We start from the raw sequence: 19,501 nt of genomic DNA, 5'->3' as shown, positions 1-19,501 counted from the left end.
TCTGAAGTGAGGACCCAGATGGGGCCAGGCCAGGAGGCTCTTGGAATTGCTGGAGCTGGGGCTGGGCAGGCAGTGGTGCATCCTTTGTCCTCAGCTGAACTCTGCCCAGTGCCAAGCTCCTCACACAGGACCAGGATGTTCAGCCTGCTCCCCCAGACTGTGGGGAGGAACAGACACCGTGGTGGGGTGATGACTCGGGTGGGAGGGTGGTGCTGCGAGTGGGTGGAGGGGGGCCAGGTGCATCAAAGAGGCAGTGCTCTTTTGCTGCGTGTTCCAGGAAGTCATCCTCCCCCTCCAGCTGGGGACGGAGGGGGTCCCTGAGATGCCTCCCTTTGGGCAGTTCTCTGCAGGAACACTGTCCCTTTCTGCAGGGGACAGAAGGCACTACCTGGGGATTGGGCGGAGGAAGGGGCAGTGGTTCTGATCAGCCCACACTGACAGGCAGGTGTGGTGTCTACACAGAGGAGAACATCTGACATGGCCCCATCTCTGTGTTTTTCCCTCTCTTGGCTGGAAAATACACAGGAGGGTCAGAAGGGCCAGACAGAGGTCACAGACTCCCAGGAAATGTTCTGAAAGCTTCCATCCTTTCTTTTGATCAGGCTATGAGAACTTTCCAAACGTTGACACAAGGGAAGAAAAGCCCATTCTTTTCCGGGCCAGGGCCTTGGTGTCAGGCTGAGGCTAAAGGATAGGACGGAAGAGGACAGAGACCTGAGGGTGGGGGACAGAGGCAACAGTGACTCAGCTGGGAAGGCAGGCCCTGGACACACACACTGCCCTCTTTTTCTCCACTTCAAGATTTGTGTGCATCTGGCTTTGTTTCTAATTGTTTATTTCTCTTTGGGGCAGGACAGGAGGGAGATTAATGAATAAAGACATCAAGTTTGGAAAGAACCCCAGACCCAAGTCCATTTTTTTTCCAACCATGAGGGCTTACATAATCCTGCAGTGCTTTTCTTGCTGGCCTTCCTCTTATACCCGTTTCCTTTCTCTTCTCTTCCCCCCTCTTTCTCATTAAGAACATTTGGAAATCCAGACATGCTTCTTTTCAGTCCCCAAGGCAAGCTGATCTCCTTTCAGAGGCCTCCAAGATGGCTGTTCAAGTTGGGCTCTATCCAAAAAAGAGAGACACGGTTGGTGAGAGGGGGCTGAGTGACTGCATCCTCTCTCCACTGAGGCCAGTGGGAAGGATGGGTCCAAACTACAGTGGGAGGGGCTGAGGCTAGACATGCAGTTTTAAAGCAGGACATGACCTTGATAATCTTCAAACACAGGGCCTCCCAAACTGACCCAGTCATGTGTTCTGAAAGACAGAGGGGGAGGGAATTAGACCCCAAAAGATACAGGGATGAGCCACACATTGGACATCCTTGTAATCTTCTTTGTCTTTTGTATTATGTACATTTTTATTCTACTCCATTATGCTTTATTTGTTTAATATTAAAATAAGAGTTTACTTCAAAACCTGAGTAAAATTGATTCTCTCAGGAAAATGCATTAAACTTAATCCCGTGGCTTTGAGTACCTCCTGACACACCAGTTTGAAACATGTGGAACTAATACAGCACCCTTATTCTATTACACAAGTAAAGGAATAAAGGCCTGTGAGGTTTAGAGGTGCCCAAGGTCATCGCCAGTCAGTGGCAGAGTTGAGAATGGCTCCTCTTTCTACCAAGCAATGCTGCCGTTTTTTTCCCCGGCAGGGTCTTCAAACACCCTTGTGCGTGATTTCTCTCGCTGCATCTCAGAATCCTGTGCTGGGCATGTATTTAGTTCAGCTGTCTGTGTGGGCTTAGAGATGAGTGTGGGCTTAGAGACCAGCCTAGCCTCAGCTTCTGAGGCTGATACTGCTGTTTGTATCCAGGGCTCTCCCAACACATAGCACTTGAGCATGATGGGCAGATGCTGGGACGGAATGAGCTGGTACTATCACTCCCTATTTCTAGCCACCTATTTGTTTATCTATACCCCACGGTGATTGGTTCAGGAATACCTTCACACCTAAAATAATTGGATTAGTTAATGCCTACAGTGGAAATTGCCTTCCTTTCTGACCCTATTTCTGAATCCTAAATTGAGAGGCTGTTTTCTGGAGAAAAGAAGTAGGGACACAAGGAGGCTGGAGGGCTTAGAATGCCTCTATCAATGTGGACGTGCCGATGGAGATAGTGCGGTGCAGAACTTGAAGGTCAGAGTGTGATTAGGTGGATAGCATACTATTCCTCCATATCTTCAAAAATCAGCTCTCCAGGAGGCTGAAGAAACTATGTTGAGAATAAGGGACAGTCCAGAGAGATGTGTAGGGAATGAAAATACAAAGAGGAAGATGCAAAAAAGGACAGAAGGGGGTAACACTTTAGTAACAGTCTGCATGAAATACAAGAGGGGGCAAGTAGGGCAGCACAGATGATACTAGTGACGGGAAAAGAGCTGGGAGCAGAGCCCAAGGGAAGGAAATGAGGAGAATCAAGACCTGCCATGCAAACCCAGGAGAAGGAACTCGGGGTAACGCAATGACAAAAAGGATCACCACCAACTATCAGACACACCCTGGGTGTCACTGCTGGTGAGTTTTCATACCAGGCGAGCTCCCGCTCACCTCCTAGCATGCTCTAGGTGTCGTCTTCTCTGGTTGTTGAGTGTTGTTGGATTTGCTCCGTGAAGGCAAATACACTATAGGATTCACCTGAGGACACAGTGGAAACAACTTTGGAACACAGCCAGAACTAGGTACTAATGTCGGCTCTGCTTCTTGTAAGCTGTGTCACCTGGGCTCTCTGACCCTGTTTCATCAGTAATCATGAAAACAAAAACTCTGTTTTACAGAGCTGTAGCAGAGATGAAATGTGAAGTGCTGGTCTATAAAGCAGGCATTTCAATAAATGGTAGTCCTCTCCCTCTCTCTCCTTCCATTTCCCTGAACCAAATGTTAGGAAAAGGAAGGACTCCACGGTCAAAAAAGAGAAATCACCTAGCAGCTCTGGCAAAGGATGTCCAGGAGGCTGGAGTACCATGGGGAAGAGGCCACAGGGCTGCACTCCCATGAGGCTGCCTCCCATTCTAGTGATAGACTTTTAAACACATGAAGCAGGAGTGTGTTAAGGATCAGAGCACATCGTTGTTTTCCCAATTTGTCCTCTTAAGTCTCTCATGCCTCCTAACACTTCAACCAAAACAAATGGCTCCTGCCCCCTGGCTGGCCCTGGATTTCCTCAGTGCTATAGCTTTTGCTCATACTGTTCCCTTCCCTGGATAGGCCTTCACGTTGACCCCCAAACCCTAATCTCCAAGGGTCCAAATCTTGCCTATCCTTCAGGCCCAGTTCCATGGCTACCTTTCCCTATAAAGTCGTCCCTGAGTGAGATAGTCAGATATGCAAGAGAAAACTCAACTCCTGGTTGTTACTTACTGATGTTTCCTGGTATAAATGGGGATAACAACATTCTGATGAGGTTGTTGGGGGAATTATATGAGTTAGCATGAAAAAATCCCCAGCAACTTTACCCAGTACCTAGCATGTAATGGGTGCTCAATCAATACACGTTAATTTTTTTCCTAGCCCTGCTCCCTTAAGCTAGATGTCACCTTTCCCTTTGTAAACTCCCCTAGCACTTCATGAATACCTCTTCTAAGGCACGTATCACTTTATGCCTGTTTTATTGTTGCCTCCCTTGTTAGATTATAAGGTCCTCAAGGTCAGAATCTATAGTACATCTAAATCATCTTCATATTCCAGTGTCTTGTTTTGAATCTAACACCTAAGTAGATGCTTAAAAAATTTGTTTATGAATGCATGAAAACACAGCTGAAACTGCATGGGTCTTCCTGTGTGATGAAAAACATCATTACAGATGAGAACATTTGGCTCATTTGCATATCTATTAGTGTTGATAATTAGTTATTGGGTTTCCTTGTGTACAAGAAAAAAGAGAAAACATACATAAGAAATCAAAACACAAACAAGAACGGGGAGTGAGAAGGCGCACATATGAGAGAGGCCCTGGACCAGAGGGAAGTTTGATCAATCCTACCCAAGACAAGATCTTCCACATTTCCTTAGCCCGGCTATTTTGGTGAATTGTGGAGTCCATTCACAATTGTCTTAGATTGGCCCCTATAGCCTCAGTGGTTTGGGAGCCCTCTTCTCTCATTCATTCATTCATTCATTCATTAATAAAATACTTTTTTTGGAGCACCTGCAATTTGTCATGCACTGTGCTAATCATACATCAGGCTAATCAATACATAGTCCTGAATCCTTATTTCAATAAGCTTATTTGTAGTAGAAGACAAATAATGTGCCAAATAGATGTGCCATAAACAGCATAGCTGGATATGCGTTGACCCTTGAACTATGCGGGGGGTGGGAGCTCTAATCCACCCCAGTGGAAAATTCATGTATAATTTTTGACTCCTCCAAAACTTAACTAATAACCTAATGTTGATTGGAAGCCTTACCAATAACATAAACAGTTGATTAACTGTCCAGCCGAGTGGCTCAGTTTGTTAAGAGAGCGAGCTCTGAGCAACAGGGTCACCTGTTCGATTCCTACATGGGCCAGTGAGCTGCTCCCGAGATGTTCTGCCGCTGAGCTGCTAACAGGTGGCAGGATGGCTCAGCTGGTGAGAGCACGTGCTCTTAACAAGGTTGCCGGTTTGACTTCCGCATGGGATGGTGGGCTGCGCCCCCCTGCAGCTAAGATCAAACATGGCACCTTGAGCTGAGCGGCTGCAAGATGCCGACAGGCGGCTGGATGGCGATTGGACTTGGAGCTGAGCGAGCTGCGCCCACCACAACTAAGATTAAAGGACAACAACTTGGCTGTTCTCCTTCCCCAATTCCCCAACACTGTTCACCTCCCCCAATAAAAAATCTTAAAAAAAGGACAGTTGATTAACACATATTTTGTATATTAAATGTACTACAGACTATATGCTTACGATAAAATATGCTAGAGAAAAGAAAATGCTATTAAGTACATCATAAGGAAAAGAAAATACATTTACAGTATTTATTTTAAAAATATGCATACAAGTGGGCCCACAGAGTTCAAATCCTCCTTGTTCAAGAGCCAACTGTATTTCTGATCCCTAGTTGGGAATCTGTCTATGTGGAGGGCCGACAAGTGTTTGACTGCACAGGTGGTTGGCTCCCCTAACCATCATGTTGTTCAAGGGTTAGCTGTATGTGTATATTCAGAAAAGGGAGGTATTAAGCCTGCGGGGATAAGAGAAGGCTTTATAGAAGATGGGTCATTTGAACTAGGCTCTGAAAGAGACCTTGGGTATAGAGACAAGGAGAAAGGGGAGGCCCGGAAGAGAGAAGAGCATGGATGTGTACAACAGGAAGCAGGGGACAGCTGATTTGCCTGAAGCTTGCCAAAGGAGAGAAGAGGTAGGAAATAAAACTGGAAAGGAGGTTTAGAAGCAGATCAAAGAAGACCATATATGCCGGACTGAGTTTGGCCTCTCTTTGATAGATAATGCAGAGACATTGAAATCTTTTGAGCTAGGGAAGGAACTGAGACAGTTATAGTATAATGAAAAGTGGTTGGGTTTGGGAGACAGAGGACCTGAGCATGAGTTCAGTTCCACAATTTACCAAGTCACATAATTTCTCTGAGCCTTAGTTTCCTTATTCATAAAATAAGGATTACAATCTTAATACTTTATAGAAATGCCATGAAAATGAAATCTGAAAGTGCTTTGTAAAGTACTGGACACGTGCTCATTGATTCCTGATCAGAGGTGTAATTGAGGAAGAGTAACCCAGTAACAGTGTGGAATGGATTTAGGAGAGAAAGAATGGAGTCAAAAGATGAGTCAGAGGCTGATGCAGTGATTCAGCCAAAATGCATTAAGATAATGAACCAAAGAGGAAGAGGCACAAGTAACAAGTCCACAGCGTGTAGCATTAGATGAATGTTGAGATGTGGAAAGAGAGTTTGAGGTGGTCCCAAGATTTGTAGTGTGATAACTCAGAGGATGATGAAACCGTTAACTATTTAGGAAACCAAAGAGAAGCAGCAGGTAGGAGAAAAAAGGGGTTTTATTCACATTTGGAAGTGAATGCATTTAGTATTAGTACCCAAAGCTCCTTTCAGTCAAGTTGCTCTTGCCACAGAGAAAACAAAATTCTTGACTTGGGTTCACATTACTGGCCCTCTAACCTGACAGGAGAAGGTGCACAGCTCTTCCCGATCCTTTCCACCTTTGCCCATAGCAGGAGGTTGAAGCATCCTTTCTAGACACTTAATTTGACATAGTCCACTCCAATGTCCACAGCAACTTACAAGGCGCATTCTCCTTCTCCATCTGACCTGCAAAGGGAACAGCTGATCCAGAGGAGAGCTGGGACTGAGGCCTTGGGGCTTGCTTTTTCCCTCCTTTTGAAAAAAGCATTTGTAAACATCTGCAGCCTTAGTGGAGCCTGTGTAAACTTGGGTTCCTCCCAACCTGCCATGGCGCCACCTGAAGGTCTCCATAAACTTGGCATCTCCTGTGAAATAGACCAAGGCTGCAGCCCTCACTTGGGCCTCTGCCTATCCAGATCATGCTTTCAGTCACTTCTTTACTTATTCTTTCTTAACAAATTGTGCTTGGTACTAGGGAAACAGGTGAAACTCACAGTTGGTGACCTTAAATGAAGAGCTCACAGTTGCCAAACAAGGTTAAAAAAGACCTGCAAACCAAAAGGATGTTTTAAATTAGAATGTTTACCAGGACCAAAACATTGTTAAAAAAACCCATGTTGGGGAAGGACGGGAAGATAGAGAAGATGAACAATTTCTTTGATGGTCAGGGAAAACTTCAAAGGGGCAACTAACACTTGAATTTTGAAAAAGAAGTAGGAAGTCATCAGATAGGCATGGAGTGGGGCAATGTGAATGCATGTCCAAAGGTAGAAAGGATGAAACGGTGAGGCTTTTCACAGGGCTGGAGTCCAGGGCCCATGTGGAAGAGTGGTAAGATGAAAGTCAAGAAGTAGGCAGAGACTAAATCAAGAAGGGTCTTGAATGCTGTGCTCAGAGGTTCGCAGCTTATCCTAAAAGCAACAGGAAGCCATGGGTCAATTTTAATCACGAGAGGCACCAGAGCAGTGTTCATACTCCAGAGAAGTCCTGTACTCAAGAAAGGCTTTGATAAATCCATTCATTCTGGAGAAGAAATGATTCATGAGCTCTCCGGTAAAGAAAGCAAGCTCTGGGTTGGTTGATGGACAGGCATGAAGCAGTAGGTGGGAATGGTATTTGCTGAGGGAACATGCGGGACATCACTGTAGGTACGACTTGCCTTTGTTTCGGGGAAAGAATCATTAGTTCAATTTTTGGAGGAGAAAAAAGGTGATTGTCTCTGTTTCTGCCTGTTTTCACCCCTCAGAGGCTAGTCTTCAGAATTCTTTAGACCCTGATCCTGGCATCTGGCTGGGTCTGTTTTGGGGAAACAGCACCCTCTAGAGGAAAGAGTATGTGTTCCAGGTGGGGCAGCAACTACCATTTCCAGAACCTTGGCCTGCTCCCTTCCCAGGGGCCTGGCCAGCTGCGGGTGAAGTGTATCTGATTGTTTATCCACTTCTGGCTCACCACCACAGAGTACGAAGTTGCTTGGCTTTGGGTGGTGGCACAACAGCTGAGAACAGCAGATAACAGCTGGAGGAGGCAGATCTAAAGACTGGCAACAACAGGCACACAGCTGGAGGCTGTAATCATAACAGAGTTTTAGCCAGCAGCCAAAATCTCCAGTGCTACATGGAACACAGAAGCAGTTGCTACGAGGTTCCGGACCAGGAGCCAGAAGACCACCTCTATCACTAATCTACTTGGGGCAAATCTGTCTGAGCCTCACTTTCTAATGATGTCTTTCCTACTTATCTCATGGTGTGTGGGTCAAATGACATGTTTTATAAACTATAAAGTGATCTATAATCAGAGACTATTGTTCTGGGAATGATGAGGCTCTCCTTGAGCTTCCATTTTCCCAGATATGCAGAATCTCTCTTCAGCACAAAGTTAGGACTTTGGTGAAGGATCCCCGAATGTCACCATAGGAAATGCAGGGGAAGGGATTGGGAGGAGGAGGCAGGCATCTTGATTCCCATGAGTGTAGGTGGAAGCTTAAAAACAATCTTCCAATCCACCAACCAAAGCTTTACGCTCCTCTAAAGAATCTCTGCAAAGCGCTTGTCCAACCTGTATTTGAATACCTCCAGAGACTGGGTACTCGCTACCTTTTGAGAAGTTCTTTCCACATTTGGATGTCCCAGTTGTTATACTGTTCTTTGTCATATCAATCTGGAATCTTTTCCTCTGTTGTTTGAATTCATTAGTCCTGGTTGTTCTTCTGAGAGCACAAAGAAAAATTCAAACCCGTTCACTTGACAGGCCTTCAAACCAAATATTTGCACACAGGCATCATATCCCTCAGATCATCTCTTTTCCCAACTAAACTCCATTTCCTTAAACAATTTCTTATATGATCTGGTTGTAAACCCTTTCATATCCTGATTTTTCCTTGATACTCAATACTGCAGGTGTGGGATGAACAGAGCAGAGTAGAATCATCTACTTCCTTATCCTACTTTAATTCAACTAAAGTAGCCTAAGATTGCGTTGCTTTTTTGGCAATCAAAACACATAGGTAAGTGATACATGATTATTTTCTGCTAAAATTTATTTTCATAGTTCTGCTTACTAAATCACATCTTTCCAATCCAGAACTTGCTCAGGTAATTTTTGGACCCAAATACGTAACTCAGCGTTTATCCTTTTTGTCAGATTTGGCCCACTCATCTGCCTTCTTTTGGATCCTAATACTGTCCCCAACCTTGCATTTGTGATTCATCTCATTTGTGTCATTCACATAACTGATGGCCATCTGTTCTATAATTTTGAATAAAATTAGTGTTAAGAACATCAAACAGGGCAAGGCTCTGGTACATCACTAGAAAAGTGATTCCAGGCTATCACAACCCACTCACCAGTACCATTGTTTTTTAAATTTTTAATTAGAGTAGCATTCTGTTCATTTTTCTTTGACATATCCCCAAGGACTTGAGAAGTCTTGTCAAAACTCTTGCTTAGATATGCTATATCTATTGCATTTCTCTGATTTGTCAATTTGGTAACCTTGACATAGAAGTAAATTAGGTTAATTTGATGTGACTTGTTCTTTTTTTTTTCTTTTAATTTTATTAAAATTGGTCATTGGTTACACATTGCTTTCATGCTACAATGGCATAGTTGACTCTTTTATGGAGGGCGCAGCTCACAGTGGCCCATGCAGTGGCCCATGTGGGGATTGAACCGGAATCCTTGGTGTTATCAGCACAATGTTCTAGCCAATTGAGCTAACTGGTCACCCCTGATATGACTTGTTCTTATTAACCCCATGCTGGGTCCTACTGATAACTGCCTTCACCCCACTCTGCCCACATACTTACAGTCTTAATGTTCCATTCTAGAATCTTGCCTAGGATCAATATCTCACTTGTTTGTCTGTAGTTTGTGAAACGTACCTCATTTTCCTTATTGAAAATTATGTTCACTCATTCACAACTTTCCAGCATTTCCTCTGTTCTCTAACAGTTCCTCAAAATCTCTTGTAGGGGTTTTACATCTTTTCAAGAGTTTGAGGATCAAATAAGAAGGCATGCTAATGTGTAAACTTTGAAATCGTATATAAATGCAGGCATTATAGTGGCTGTTTCTTATTACTATTACTACTGAAAACTGAATGGGCTATACTTGGGATCTAAATAAGAATTCTTGGGGCTGGCCAAGTGGCATGTTGGTTAAAAGTTGGCTTGGGACGCCAGCTCTGAGCAGCAGGGCCCCGATTTGGATCCCACATGTGGACCAGTGACGCTGTGCCCTCTACAGCTAAGATGGTGAACAACAGCTCGACCTGGAGCTGGGCTGCCATGAGTCACCGGCAATGGCGTAGGCTGCAGTGGGGCTGGCTGGCAGCTGGCGTGTGATTTCATGAGCTACCGTGATCCACCGTGAGTGGCCGTCCAATGGCCAGTGAACGACTGCCTCACCCGGGAAGAGCACAATACCAACATGGGCCAGTGAAGTGACGTCCTCCACAACTAGACTGAAGAACAAAAGGAAAGCGACTTGTCTGTTCCCCTCCCCCAATAAAATAAAAAAGAATTCTTAAACTTCATAATTACAAACTTCCTTTTTGCTCCAAAATAGCTAAGGATATTGGGAAGTGGATGGTATCCAGGTCTGTCTGAGTAGTCTCACTTGGGCAAAAGTTCCAAGTAGGTGGGGGGCTGGTAAAATGGGCTCCTGGTTAACTCTGAGTGTTCTGGATTCTCATCCATTGTTGCTCTCCAACGTAGTGCCTACTTGGGTGGGTATATGAATGGACCCAAATTATTTAGAGTTTTCCAGGTGTAAGGCCATGGAGAAGATAGAGTAGGAGGCAGTGTGAAGAAAAATGATAAAATGCAATGGCTCAGATTTCTCAGAAGGGAGAATGTGATGAGCCTCTCTGTTCTCCAAGGACCAAACTCCCCAGAGATCACCCTGCCTTCCCAGAAGATCTGGCCTCAGATCCAGAGTCAAAGGGCTCAAGTGATTAAAATTCTTTCTCTGTTGGAAAAGTACAAGTTACTCCTTGGGCAGGGGTGCCAGGCACCTTGTATTAAGTGAGCTGTCTCTTATTTCAGAGCCTTGTCCCACTTTCTACTATCAGGACAAATAGCAATCCTGAATTTAAGCTTGTGCAGACATAGCCACTAACTTACACTCCTAACCCTCCTAATTCACTCAGTCAAGACAGTTTTGCCACCTCCAACCTGGCGTTCCTCCCAGTCCTTGGGAAAATACTGCAGTGCTGCCAGGGAGCTTCAGCATGTTGCTTCTCCACCACCACCACTGCTTATTTCTTCTTGCTCTTTTTGTCCTGTCTGTGCTCTTCCTAAAACCACCCCAGACCCTAACCCAGACCGAAGTTCCCCAGATAATGCAAATAGATGATGATGATGATGATGATGGTACTAATACATAGTGGTATGGGCTGGGTGCTTAGAGAATACCTTGCAGGGTAGAATAATGGGCAGTTTCTGGTATTTTCTGAGCTAGATGAATATCTTAGTATCATCAGTGAGTATAGATAGACTTGGGGCTAGGAAAAAGAATGGAGAAATTAAGGGTATTTGTGTGTTAAGCAGGGTTGACCTGGAAGGATCTCAACAGGAAGTCTTTCTTGCTGATGCCATTCATGAGGGTGAGGAGGGGTCCTATTTTAGAATAAGAGATCTTCATAGACTTGGTTTTGTGGTAAATGGAGACCAGTAGAGCCCTCTTTACTCTGGCCCTACATTCAACAAACTGTGAACTTATTACTCTTTCTTCTCTGCCTCTTTTAAGAATTACAAATGATAGACGGTATTGCAATTATTTGCTCATTGAACACGTCTTTCTCACTAGGCTGTGCGTTCTTGGAGAGCAAGGATGATATTTTCATCTTTGATTTGCCAGCATCTTGCACAGTGCCTGGCATATCACAAATACTCAAGAAATATTTGCTAATAAAAGAACAAATCGGTGGTACAAAAAAATGAATGATACTTCTTCCCTCCCATGGGGTGGTGGCTGGGAATTGGCTGGATTTCTGCAATAACCTCCATTATACTGTCTTGCTCCCTCCAGATGACATCAGTTGCCAAGGTATATTACAGTCAAACCACTCAGACAGAAAGCCGGCCCCTAATGGGCCCAGGGATACGACGGCGGAGAGTCCTGACAAAAGATGGTCGCAGCAATGTGAAAATGGAGCACATTGCTGACAAGCGCTTCCTCTACCTCAAGGACCTGTGGACAACCTTCATCGACATGCAGTGGCGCTACAAGCTTCTGCTCTTCTCTGCGACTTTTGCAGGCACCTGGTTCCTCTTTGGTGTGGTGTGGTATCTGGTAGCTGTAGCCCACGGGGACCTGCTGGAGCTGGGCCCCCCAGCCAACCATACTCCCTGTGTGGTACAGGTGCACACTCTCACTGGGGCCTTCCTCTTCTCCCTTGAATCCCAGACCACCATTGGCTATGGCTTCCGTTACATCAGTGAGGAGTGCCCACTGGCCATTGTGCTTCTGATTGCCCAGCTGGTGCTCACCACCATCCTGGAAATCTTCATCACAGGTACCTTCCTGGCAAAGATCGCTCGGCCCAAGAAGCGGGCTGAGACTATTCGTTTTAGCCAGCATGCAGTTGTAGCTGCCCACAATGGGAAGCCCTGCCTTATGATCCGAGTCGCCAATATGCGTAAGAGCCTCCTCATTGGCTGCCAGGTGACAGGCAAACTGCTTCAGACCCACCAGACCAAGGAGGGCGAGAACATTCGGCTCAACCAGGTCAATGTGACTTTCCAAGTAGACACGGCCTCTGACAGCCCCTTCCTCATTCTACCCCTTACCTTCTACCACGTGGTAGATGAGACCAGTCCCTTGAAAGACCTTCCCCTTCGCAGTGGTGAGGGTGACTTTGAGCTGGTGCTGATCCTAAGTGGGACAGTGGAATCTACCAGTGCCACCTGCCAAGTGCGCACTTCTTACCTGCCAGAGGAGATCCTTTGGGGCTATGAGTTCACACCTGCCATCTCGCTGTCAGCCAGTGGCAAATACATAGCTGACTTCAGCCTTTTTGACCAAGTTGTGAAAGTGGCCCCCCCTAGTGGCCTTCGTGACAGCACTCTACGTTATGGTGACCCCGAAAAGCTCAAGCTGGAGGAGTCATTAAGGGAACAAGCTGAGAAGGAGGGCAGTGCCCTCAGTGTGCGCATCAGCAATGTCTGATAGCTTGGCTTCCCACCTCCTTAGCCCTCTGGTTTCATTTCCTTTTTTGGCACCCTGGGTGAGGATATTACTCAGGCTTGCTGGAGAGTTCCAGAAGCACCCATTCCCTACTCCCTCGCCGTTAAGCCAGTGGTCTGTGCGTAGTCAGGGCCAACTGGAGTCCAAGTTTTCCTCCCATTCTCCCCTTTCGCCTCACCCCACTTCTACTGCATTTTACATACCTCCCTTAAGCCAGGATAGGGAGAGGGACAATTAGGCTGAAGCGGCTTAGCGGCCTCAGCCACGCTTGGAGACTCACATTAGGAAGACCATGCAGTTGGATGAACAGACTACCCCCCTCCCCACGAGAAAGTTTGGTAACTTGAGGCTGGAGCCGCCTCCCTCTCTAACTTTCCACCTGGCAAGTTCCCTAAGGAGAGATTCTATGATGGTCCCTTTGGGGTCTGTGCCCTCAGAAATATAGGAATTCTGAATCAATTTATCCTTGGGGTCTCTACCAACCTCTATTCAAAGAAGTTAGGATTTTTCATGGTGAATTTCTGTTAGCAACTCCTGACTATAACCTAGGTCCTTGGTCACCACTATTTTCCTCTTTCTAGTTTTTAAAGTGGACCCTTCTTTAGGATACCCAGTTCTCTCATAGATGACTCTGCTCTCAGAGAATTGGGTTGACCCAGGAAATAGAAAACCTATAGTCACAACCACCACACCTGCACCCATCCTGGATTCTGAACTCTTCAGTGTGGAGTGACCAATGCAGAGCTGTTGTCCAAACCCGTGAACCTGTCCTCCAAGCTTCCCTGGGAGGATTGGTTTCCCTGTGCCCGCTGAACGGGATGACCCTCCCCTGGAAAAAGCCCAGCGCCTAGACCCCATGGAAAGGTCTGGAAATGGTGTTCCAGATGACACTGCCCCTGGCTTTTCTTCTTTCCTGCCCAGCGCACTCTTCCCTTAACCCCAAAAGTTCAGAGGAAGGGAGGGAGAATGCAAGGGCCTCCCTTTGTCAACACTGTTCCACTAAAACTGGACTCACAGGGCACAAAGTTCCCAAGAAAGTTACACCGACCCCACCAACTGGGATGAGTAAATTGTCAGATTTCTGGACTGCTGTACAGAGCCTCTGGGAATTGGTGATGCTTTGTTAAGGTTTGGGCAGAGGCAGAACTCTGTGGCTGGCAGGCACTATTCTCCCTGTTACCCCTCCCAGTGACCTCTGAAAAGTGCCAGCTATTTCATTAGGCCATGTTGGGAGGGAAGGAAATCACACCTACTGATTAATTAACCATGGTCTCCCTCAACCATCCCTGAGACTTGGTATAAAATGAATATCAGTTTCATCTCTACTCTCCTTTGCCAGGAGGCCAATTTCCGGCAAGTTAAAAGACATACTTTAAGAGATCAGACTCAGGCCATTCCTTGTTCCCGGGTGGGGACTGTGGTAGGGGTCAGGAAGGGTGTATGGGCACCAGAACCTTCTCTAAGGCCCCAAATCCCAAGAGTGCTTCCTGGTCTCATTTAGATACCAAGGGACTTCCCCCCACCACACCCCAAAGTGGTTCGGCAGACAATTTCTGTATGAATCAAGTGGCAGTTTATTTAAGGTGGACTCAGCCAATTGTTAAAAGCCACACACTTATATAGAATGTGTACATGCATCTGTGTGCAGAGCCTTGCAGAGAAACTCACAAAATTTTAAGGCTGGAACCATGGTTACCACTTACTCTCTTATATTGATCTCTCCTTGAACTCTAATTATACCTTGAAAATGAAGACCCTCTGTTCTCCACTTACTGTAAACCCCACCATTACTTTCTAGCTCTTAAGAAAGCAAGAACCAGAAAAACGCGAAAATATGAAACATAGAACAGAAGGCAAAGAGCCAGCTTCTGGGTCCTCAACTTTATTCAACATTAAACTTAGCCAATGTCTTTCAATGTGTAAAGGTAAAAAGTACTGCAATGTTTGTGTGTATCATTTATCCATTAGCAATACCCTCCTTCTAGTTTCTTCTGCACACAGCTGCTTCCCTTCTGAGGGAATTACTGTCTTCCCACCTCTGATGTCTATTCTCCTCACATTCTTGGATAACACAATTTTCTGACTTACCCTTTTTGATTCTCCTCCATGATCCCAGGCTTTACTCTGAATTGTACTTTAAATCATACTGTCCTTTTACTTCAACCTGGCTTATTCTCCCATAAGGCCTGCCCCTCACTGTCAACCCTAAATGGCTCTTTAGACTACAGACCCCATCTTCTCTACACCGAAATCCTCTTTCAGGCTAACAGACAGGCTTTAGAAGTAGCCAGGTCTGGTAAAAAAACAGGGTCCCTGACCACACCAACCATGGACTTGGCATGTCAGGAGAGCATTAGGAGAACAAATGTTTAGGGGGGGAGATTTCGGAGGATAGGCAAAACAACTGATGAGGGCAAAACAAAAGATGAGAAAGGGTGCTACTGAGGAATCTAGTGAAATCGATGACACGCTTGAGTCTTACTTGAGCTAGCAAACAAGAGGTAGGTGGAAGCTTGAGGAATTAGGATATGATATATATGAAAGGTTTATCTAAGAAGAAACAGATAATATATATCTATTGTATATCTATATATATCTATATCTATAGATACATAGATCCATCTATCTATCTATCTACCATCTATCTATATATAGAGAGATGTATATAGACGTATATAGGACCAAATATACTGAATGTACAGAAAGGAAATGTTCAGAGATCTCAGCTTGGGGCAGATAGCTTGCAGTGGTTTTGGGTAGGATTCCCCAGATTTCCAAACTTACAACCAGTAATCCTTGTTTCAATATGGAAGTGAGATACCTGATGAAGGCTTTCAGGTTTGATGATGGGAAAGTGAGTGGTGGAAGCTTCTCTTCAGAAATAGAGGCATCCATTGAGACTTCTGATAAACCCTGTGCTGCTGATAGGACCAGGAAGATGGGAGACAGGAGGAAAATGGAGACACTCCATCCATGGAAATCTAGGAGATTCCCTACTTATGCTGTGTTCTCCCATCCCCAGAAATGTCTTGTCACTGTAGTACTTTTTAACATTTTTAAATAAAAGCACCCTTCTATTTCTCTCTCTTGAAGTACACTGTATTTCCCTTCTTCCACAGGGGTAGGGGCACCTGCAGCTCCAGCCCCTGGAGGCAATGGCTATTCAACTGAGAAGCTGAACACTTTGTTGTGTGGAGGCACTAAAGGGGAGCTTCAACCCTAGAATTCAAAGGCCAGGATGAAAGAACTGTTGCGCCCAAGATAATCCCAAAGCAGAGGCGCAGCCCTCTGTGTGGCTGCAAGCAGCCCAAAGAGAACGCTGCCTATGCTAGGGGAATCCCCATCCTGGCATTTGGGCATGGGGCAGTGGGCTTTGGCTTTGATGCTTCCGTATGAAAATGAGTGGGGCTACCAGCTGCTCTAGGGGATGGTGCCGATATAGGAGAGGCTCCTGAAATTCCTACTCTTGTTTCACCATTCCCCCAACGTCTGTCAGCTAATAAGACCATCCTAGGATTTCCCTATGAAGCCTTAGCAGAAAAAGGAAGCCAGTTCTACTATTGCTACAAGCCAGGGACACTGCCCCCTCCCCAGGGCTGCTACCCTGGTCCTTTACCCCTGTTAATTAACCTAGTTTATTTGTAAAATACCACACCACCTTTGCTGTGAAGTTAACAAGGGCCTCCATGTTCAGTAATGGCCAACTCTACTGAGGCAGAAGTATTTAGGGATAGTTTCCCATTCATTGCATTAACAACTAAACCAGGTCAAATGTACCTAGGAAAAAGATGTGTGAATTTTTTTTGTTTATTTTTTGTCAATTCAGAACAAGCTACTAAATAAAATGGACGAATCTCTGTTCTTCACTCTAGCTTCTTTTAGAAATCCAAACCAAGGCCTGAACTCACAAGCCTACCTACGGGAAAGGAGGCTGACTTAGGCTATGTTGGAAGAACTTCTGATCATGTGACTAGCCTTCCCATCATTGTTATTATCCATTCCTTCTGCTCCTTTCCCACACTGCCCCACATTAACTTTAGCATCCTTTAGCAAATACCTTTCAAACTCAGTTTTAAAAGGACCAAGGTGACCTAGCTTGGCACTAGCACAGTACCTGGCAAAAGAAAGGGAAGAAAAGAGGGAGAAAGGAACTTGCCTAGTTCACACAGCTAGTATGCAATGGAGTTGGTGTAATTGTTAAATGACAATAAAAGATTTAGATAACATACGTATTTCATAAGGCATAGTTAACTGTTAAAAAGCAGAATAGACAATAAACACTGTTTCAGGGAGGGAGAGATCATTTCTACTCATTAAGATCTGGAAAGAGTTTACAGAGGAGTTGAGATCTAAGCTCAGCTTTAAAGAACAAATAGTATTTAAATAAGTGAAGAGAAATACAATTCTTTGCAGGTGGTACAGCATGAGCAAAAGTATTGTATGAAGAAAGCACAGGCATATTTAAGGGATGGTTAATAAACCTAGTATTGAGGGTTTTATAGGTGAATAAGTTGACAAGGTAGGGCAATGGCGAGATTAAATGTCAGGCTAAAAAGTTTATTATTACTTTATTTTATTATTTTTATTTTTATTTTTGGTTGAGCCATCCTGCCACCTGTTGGCAGCTCAGCGGCAGCTCAGCTCAGGCGGACTAGAATCGCTGTTGCTCAGAGCTCAAACCCTTGAGCGAGCTCTTAACCAACTGAGCCACTCAGCCGGCCCACTTTATTATTTTTTTATAGGCAGTTGGGAGCTACTGAAGATGTCTGAGGAAGGACAGAATCTAATTAGTGTTTCTAAATATCAACCTGGCAGTAGAATTTAGAGACAGGAGATACTAAACCACTAAAGAGACTTGCAAAAGATTGGGGGAAAGGTAATTATCACAGATCCTAGAATAGTATAGGTATTCAATACACATTAAATTGAGTTTTTAAAAGTCTGGACTAAGGATGCTGAGCATGAAAAGAATTAGAAGCAGATTCAAAAGAAATTACAAAGTAGGAAATATAGGCAAGATTTAGAAAAAAAAGAAAATGATTGAATTAGTCATGGTTCCAACTGGAAACAGATGACACACTCAAAGGGCTAACTGGACATGGTTTAATGAAGAGATTATTTACAAAGGTGTGGCTGGGGTTAATAAATCAACAAGAATAGTGAAGCATCCAGGGACTTACAACAGTAGGAAGACTTGACCAGTCTTAAACCTAAAGGGGCAGTTATTAGAACCTGGTGAGAGTTGTAGCCAAGGGAGAGGGCTTTAGCTTCAACAGAAGCCATGGCCTTAGGTAGAGGAACGCAGCCACTAACAAAGATCTGCTAGTGCCTCCCACTGGCCTATTTTAATGGGAAGGCAAAAGGCAAGGGAGACTATGTGATGTTACCCATAGAAGTTAACCATGTACAGCACAGACAGGACAAAAATATGGAGTGGATCTGGAAGGGCAATGAAAGCATATACAGGATAGTGACCAAGGTCACTATCCTGTCTAAGGATGCTGGGGATGAGCTATTCATGTATGTGTTTTCCCTAGCCATTGGCTCTAAAACAGCGGTTCTCAACCTGTGGGTCACAACCCCTTTAGGGGTCAAATGACCCTTTCACAGGGGTCGCCTAAGACCATCGGAAAACAAAGATATTTACATTACGATTCATAGCAGTAGCAAAATTACAGTTATAGAGTAGCAATGAAAATAATTTTATGGTTGGGGGTCACCACAACATGAGGAACTGTATTAAGGGGTCGCGGTATTAGGAAGGTTGAGAACCGCTGCTCTAAAAGGATGAAAACCTAGAGGCAGACAGTGAAAGGGGGCATTAGGAAGAACTGTAACAGTTCAAGAGATAATGAACAGTAGAGTATATGAAACAATGTAGTTCTTTCAAGGAGAGGCGAGAAGATAGAATCCCTAAACCCAATGCAAAAAGCTCAATATGGGGTTCTTAGATTCTGTGATACTTCTCTCTCACCTAGAAAGTAAAAAATCAGACCTCTGTGTCCAATTTACTTTACTGGACTCCAGTCCCTTCTGCATTCCCACAGCTATGGTCTACATCTCACTCCTTTGACTTCAGCGATCCAAGCTTAGTTTCTTTTTCTTTCCTTCTTTCATTCTCCCTCTCTCTCTCTCTCTCTCCCCCCTCCCTTCCTCCCACCCTCTCTCTTTCTTTTTTAAAAGATTTTATTGGTGAATTGGGGAAGGGAAACAGTGTTGGGGAATTTGGGAAGGGGAACAGCCAAGTTGTTGTCCTTCAGTCTTAGTTGTGGAGGGTGCAGCTAGCTCAGTTCCAAGTCCAGTCGCCATCAGGCAGCCCGTCGGCAGCTTGTGGCTGCTCAGCTCAAGTTGTCGTGTTGAATCCTAGTTGTGTGTGGGGGGTGCATCCCACCATCCAGTGCAGAAGTTGAACTGGCAACCTTGTTAAGAGTGCGCGCTTGGGCCAGCCGAGTGGTGTGCTGGTTAGGAATTGGCTTGGGACACCAGCTCTGAGCAGCAGGGCCCCGGTTCGGATCCCACGTTAGGGCCAGTGATGCTGCGCCCTCTACAGCTAAGATGGTGAACAACAGCTCGACCTGGAGCTGGGCTGCCATGAGTCGCCAGCGATGGTGTAGACTGCAGTAAAGCTGCAGTGGGCTGCCATAAGCTACTGTGAGTGGCTGGCAGCTGGCGTGAGC

General features: G+C 45.1%; 1 protein-coding gene across 1 annotated transcript in view; it reads left to right on the top strand.

Annotated features, from left to right (window-relative positions):
- Positions 1 to 16,690, top strand: part of KCNJ10 (potassium inwardly rectifying channel subfamily J member 10) — a 32,224-nt gene extending 15,534 nt beyond the window's left edge. Inside the window, exon 2 of the mRNA XM_019649748.1 lies at positions 11,667 to 16,690. Coding sequence (XP_019505293.1) covers positions 11,667 to 12,806 — 1,140 coding nt within the window. The 3' untranslated portion in view covers positions 12,807 to 16,690. The remainder of the gene's footprint in view (positions 1 to 11,666) is intronic.
- The last annotated feature ends 2,811 nt before the right edge of the window (positions 16,691 to 19,501 follow it).

This window comes from Hipposideros armiger, unplaced genomic scaffold, assembly GCF_001890085.2.
Source record: "Hipposideros armiger isolate ML-2016 unplaced genomic scaffold, ASM189008v1 scaffold_134, whole genome shotgun sequence".
Lineage (NCBI taxonomy): Eukaryota > Metazoa > Chordata > Mammalia > Chiroptera > Hipposideridae > Hipposideros > Hipposideros armiger.
The sequence above is the reverse complement of the archived record's forward strand: the minus strand, read 5'-3'. Positions and strand labels throughout refer to the sequence as shown.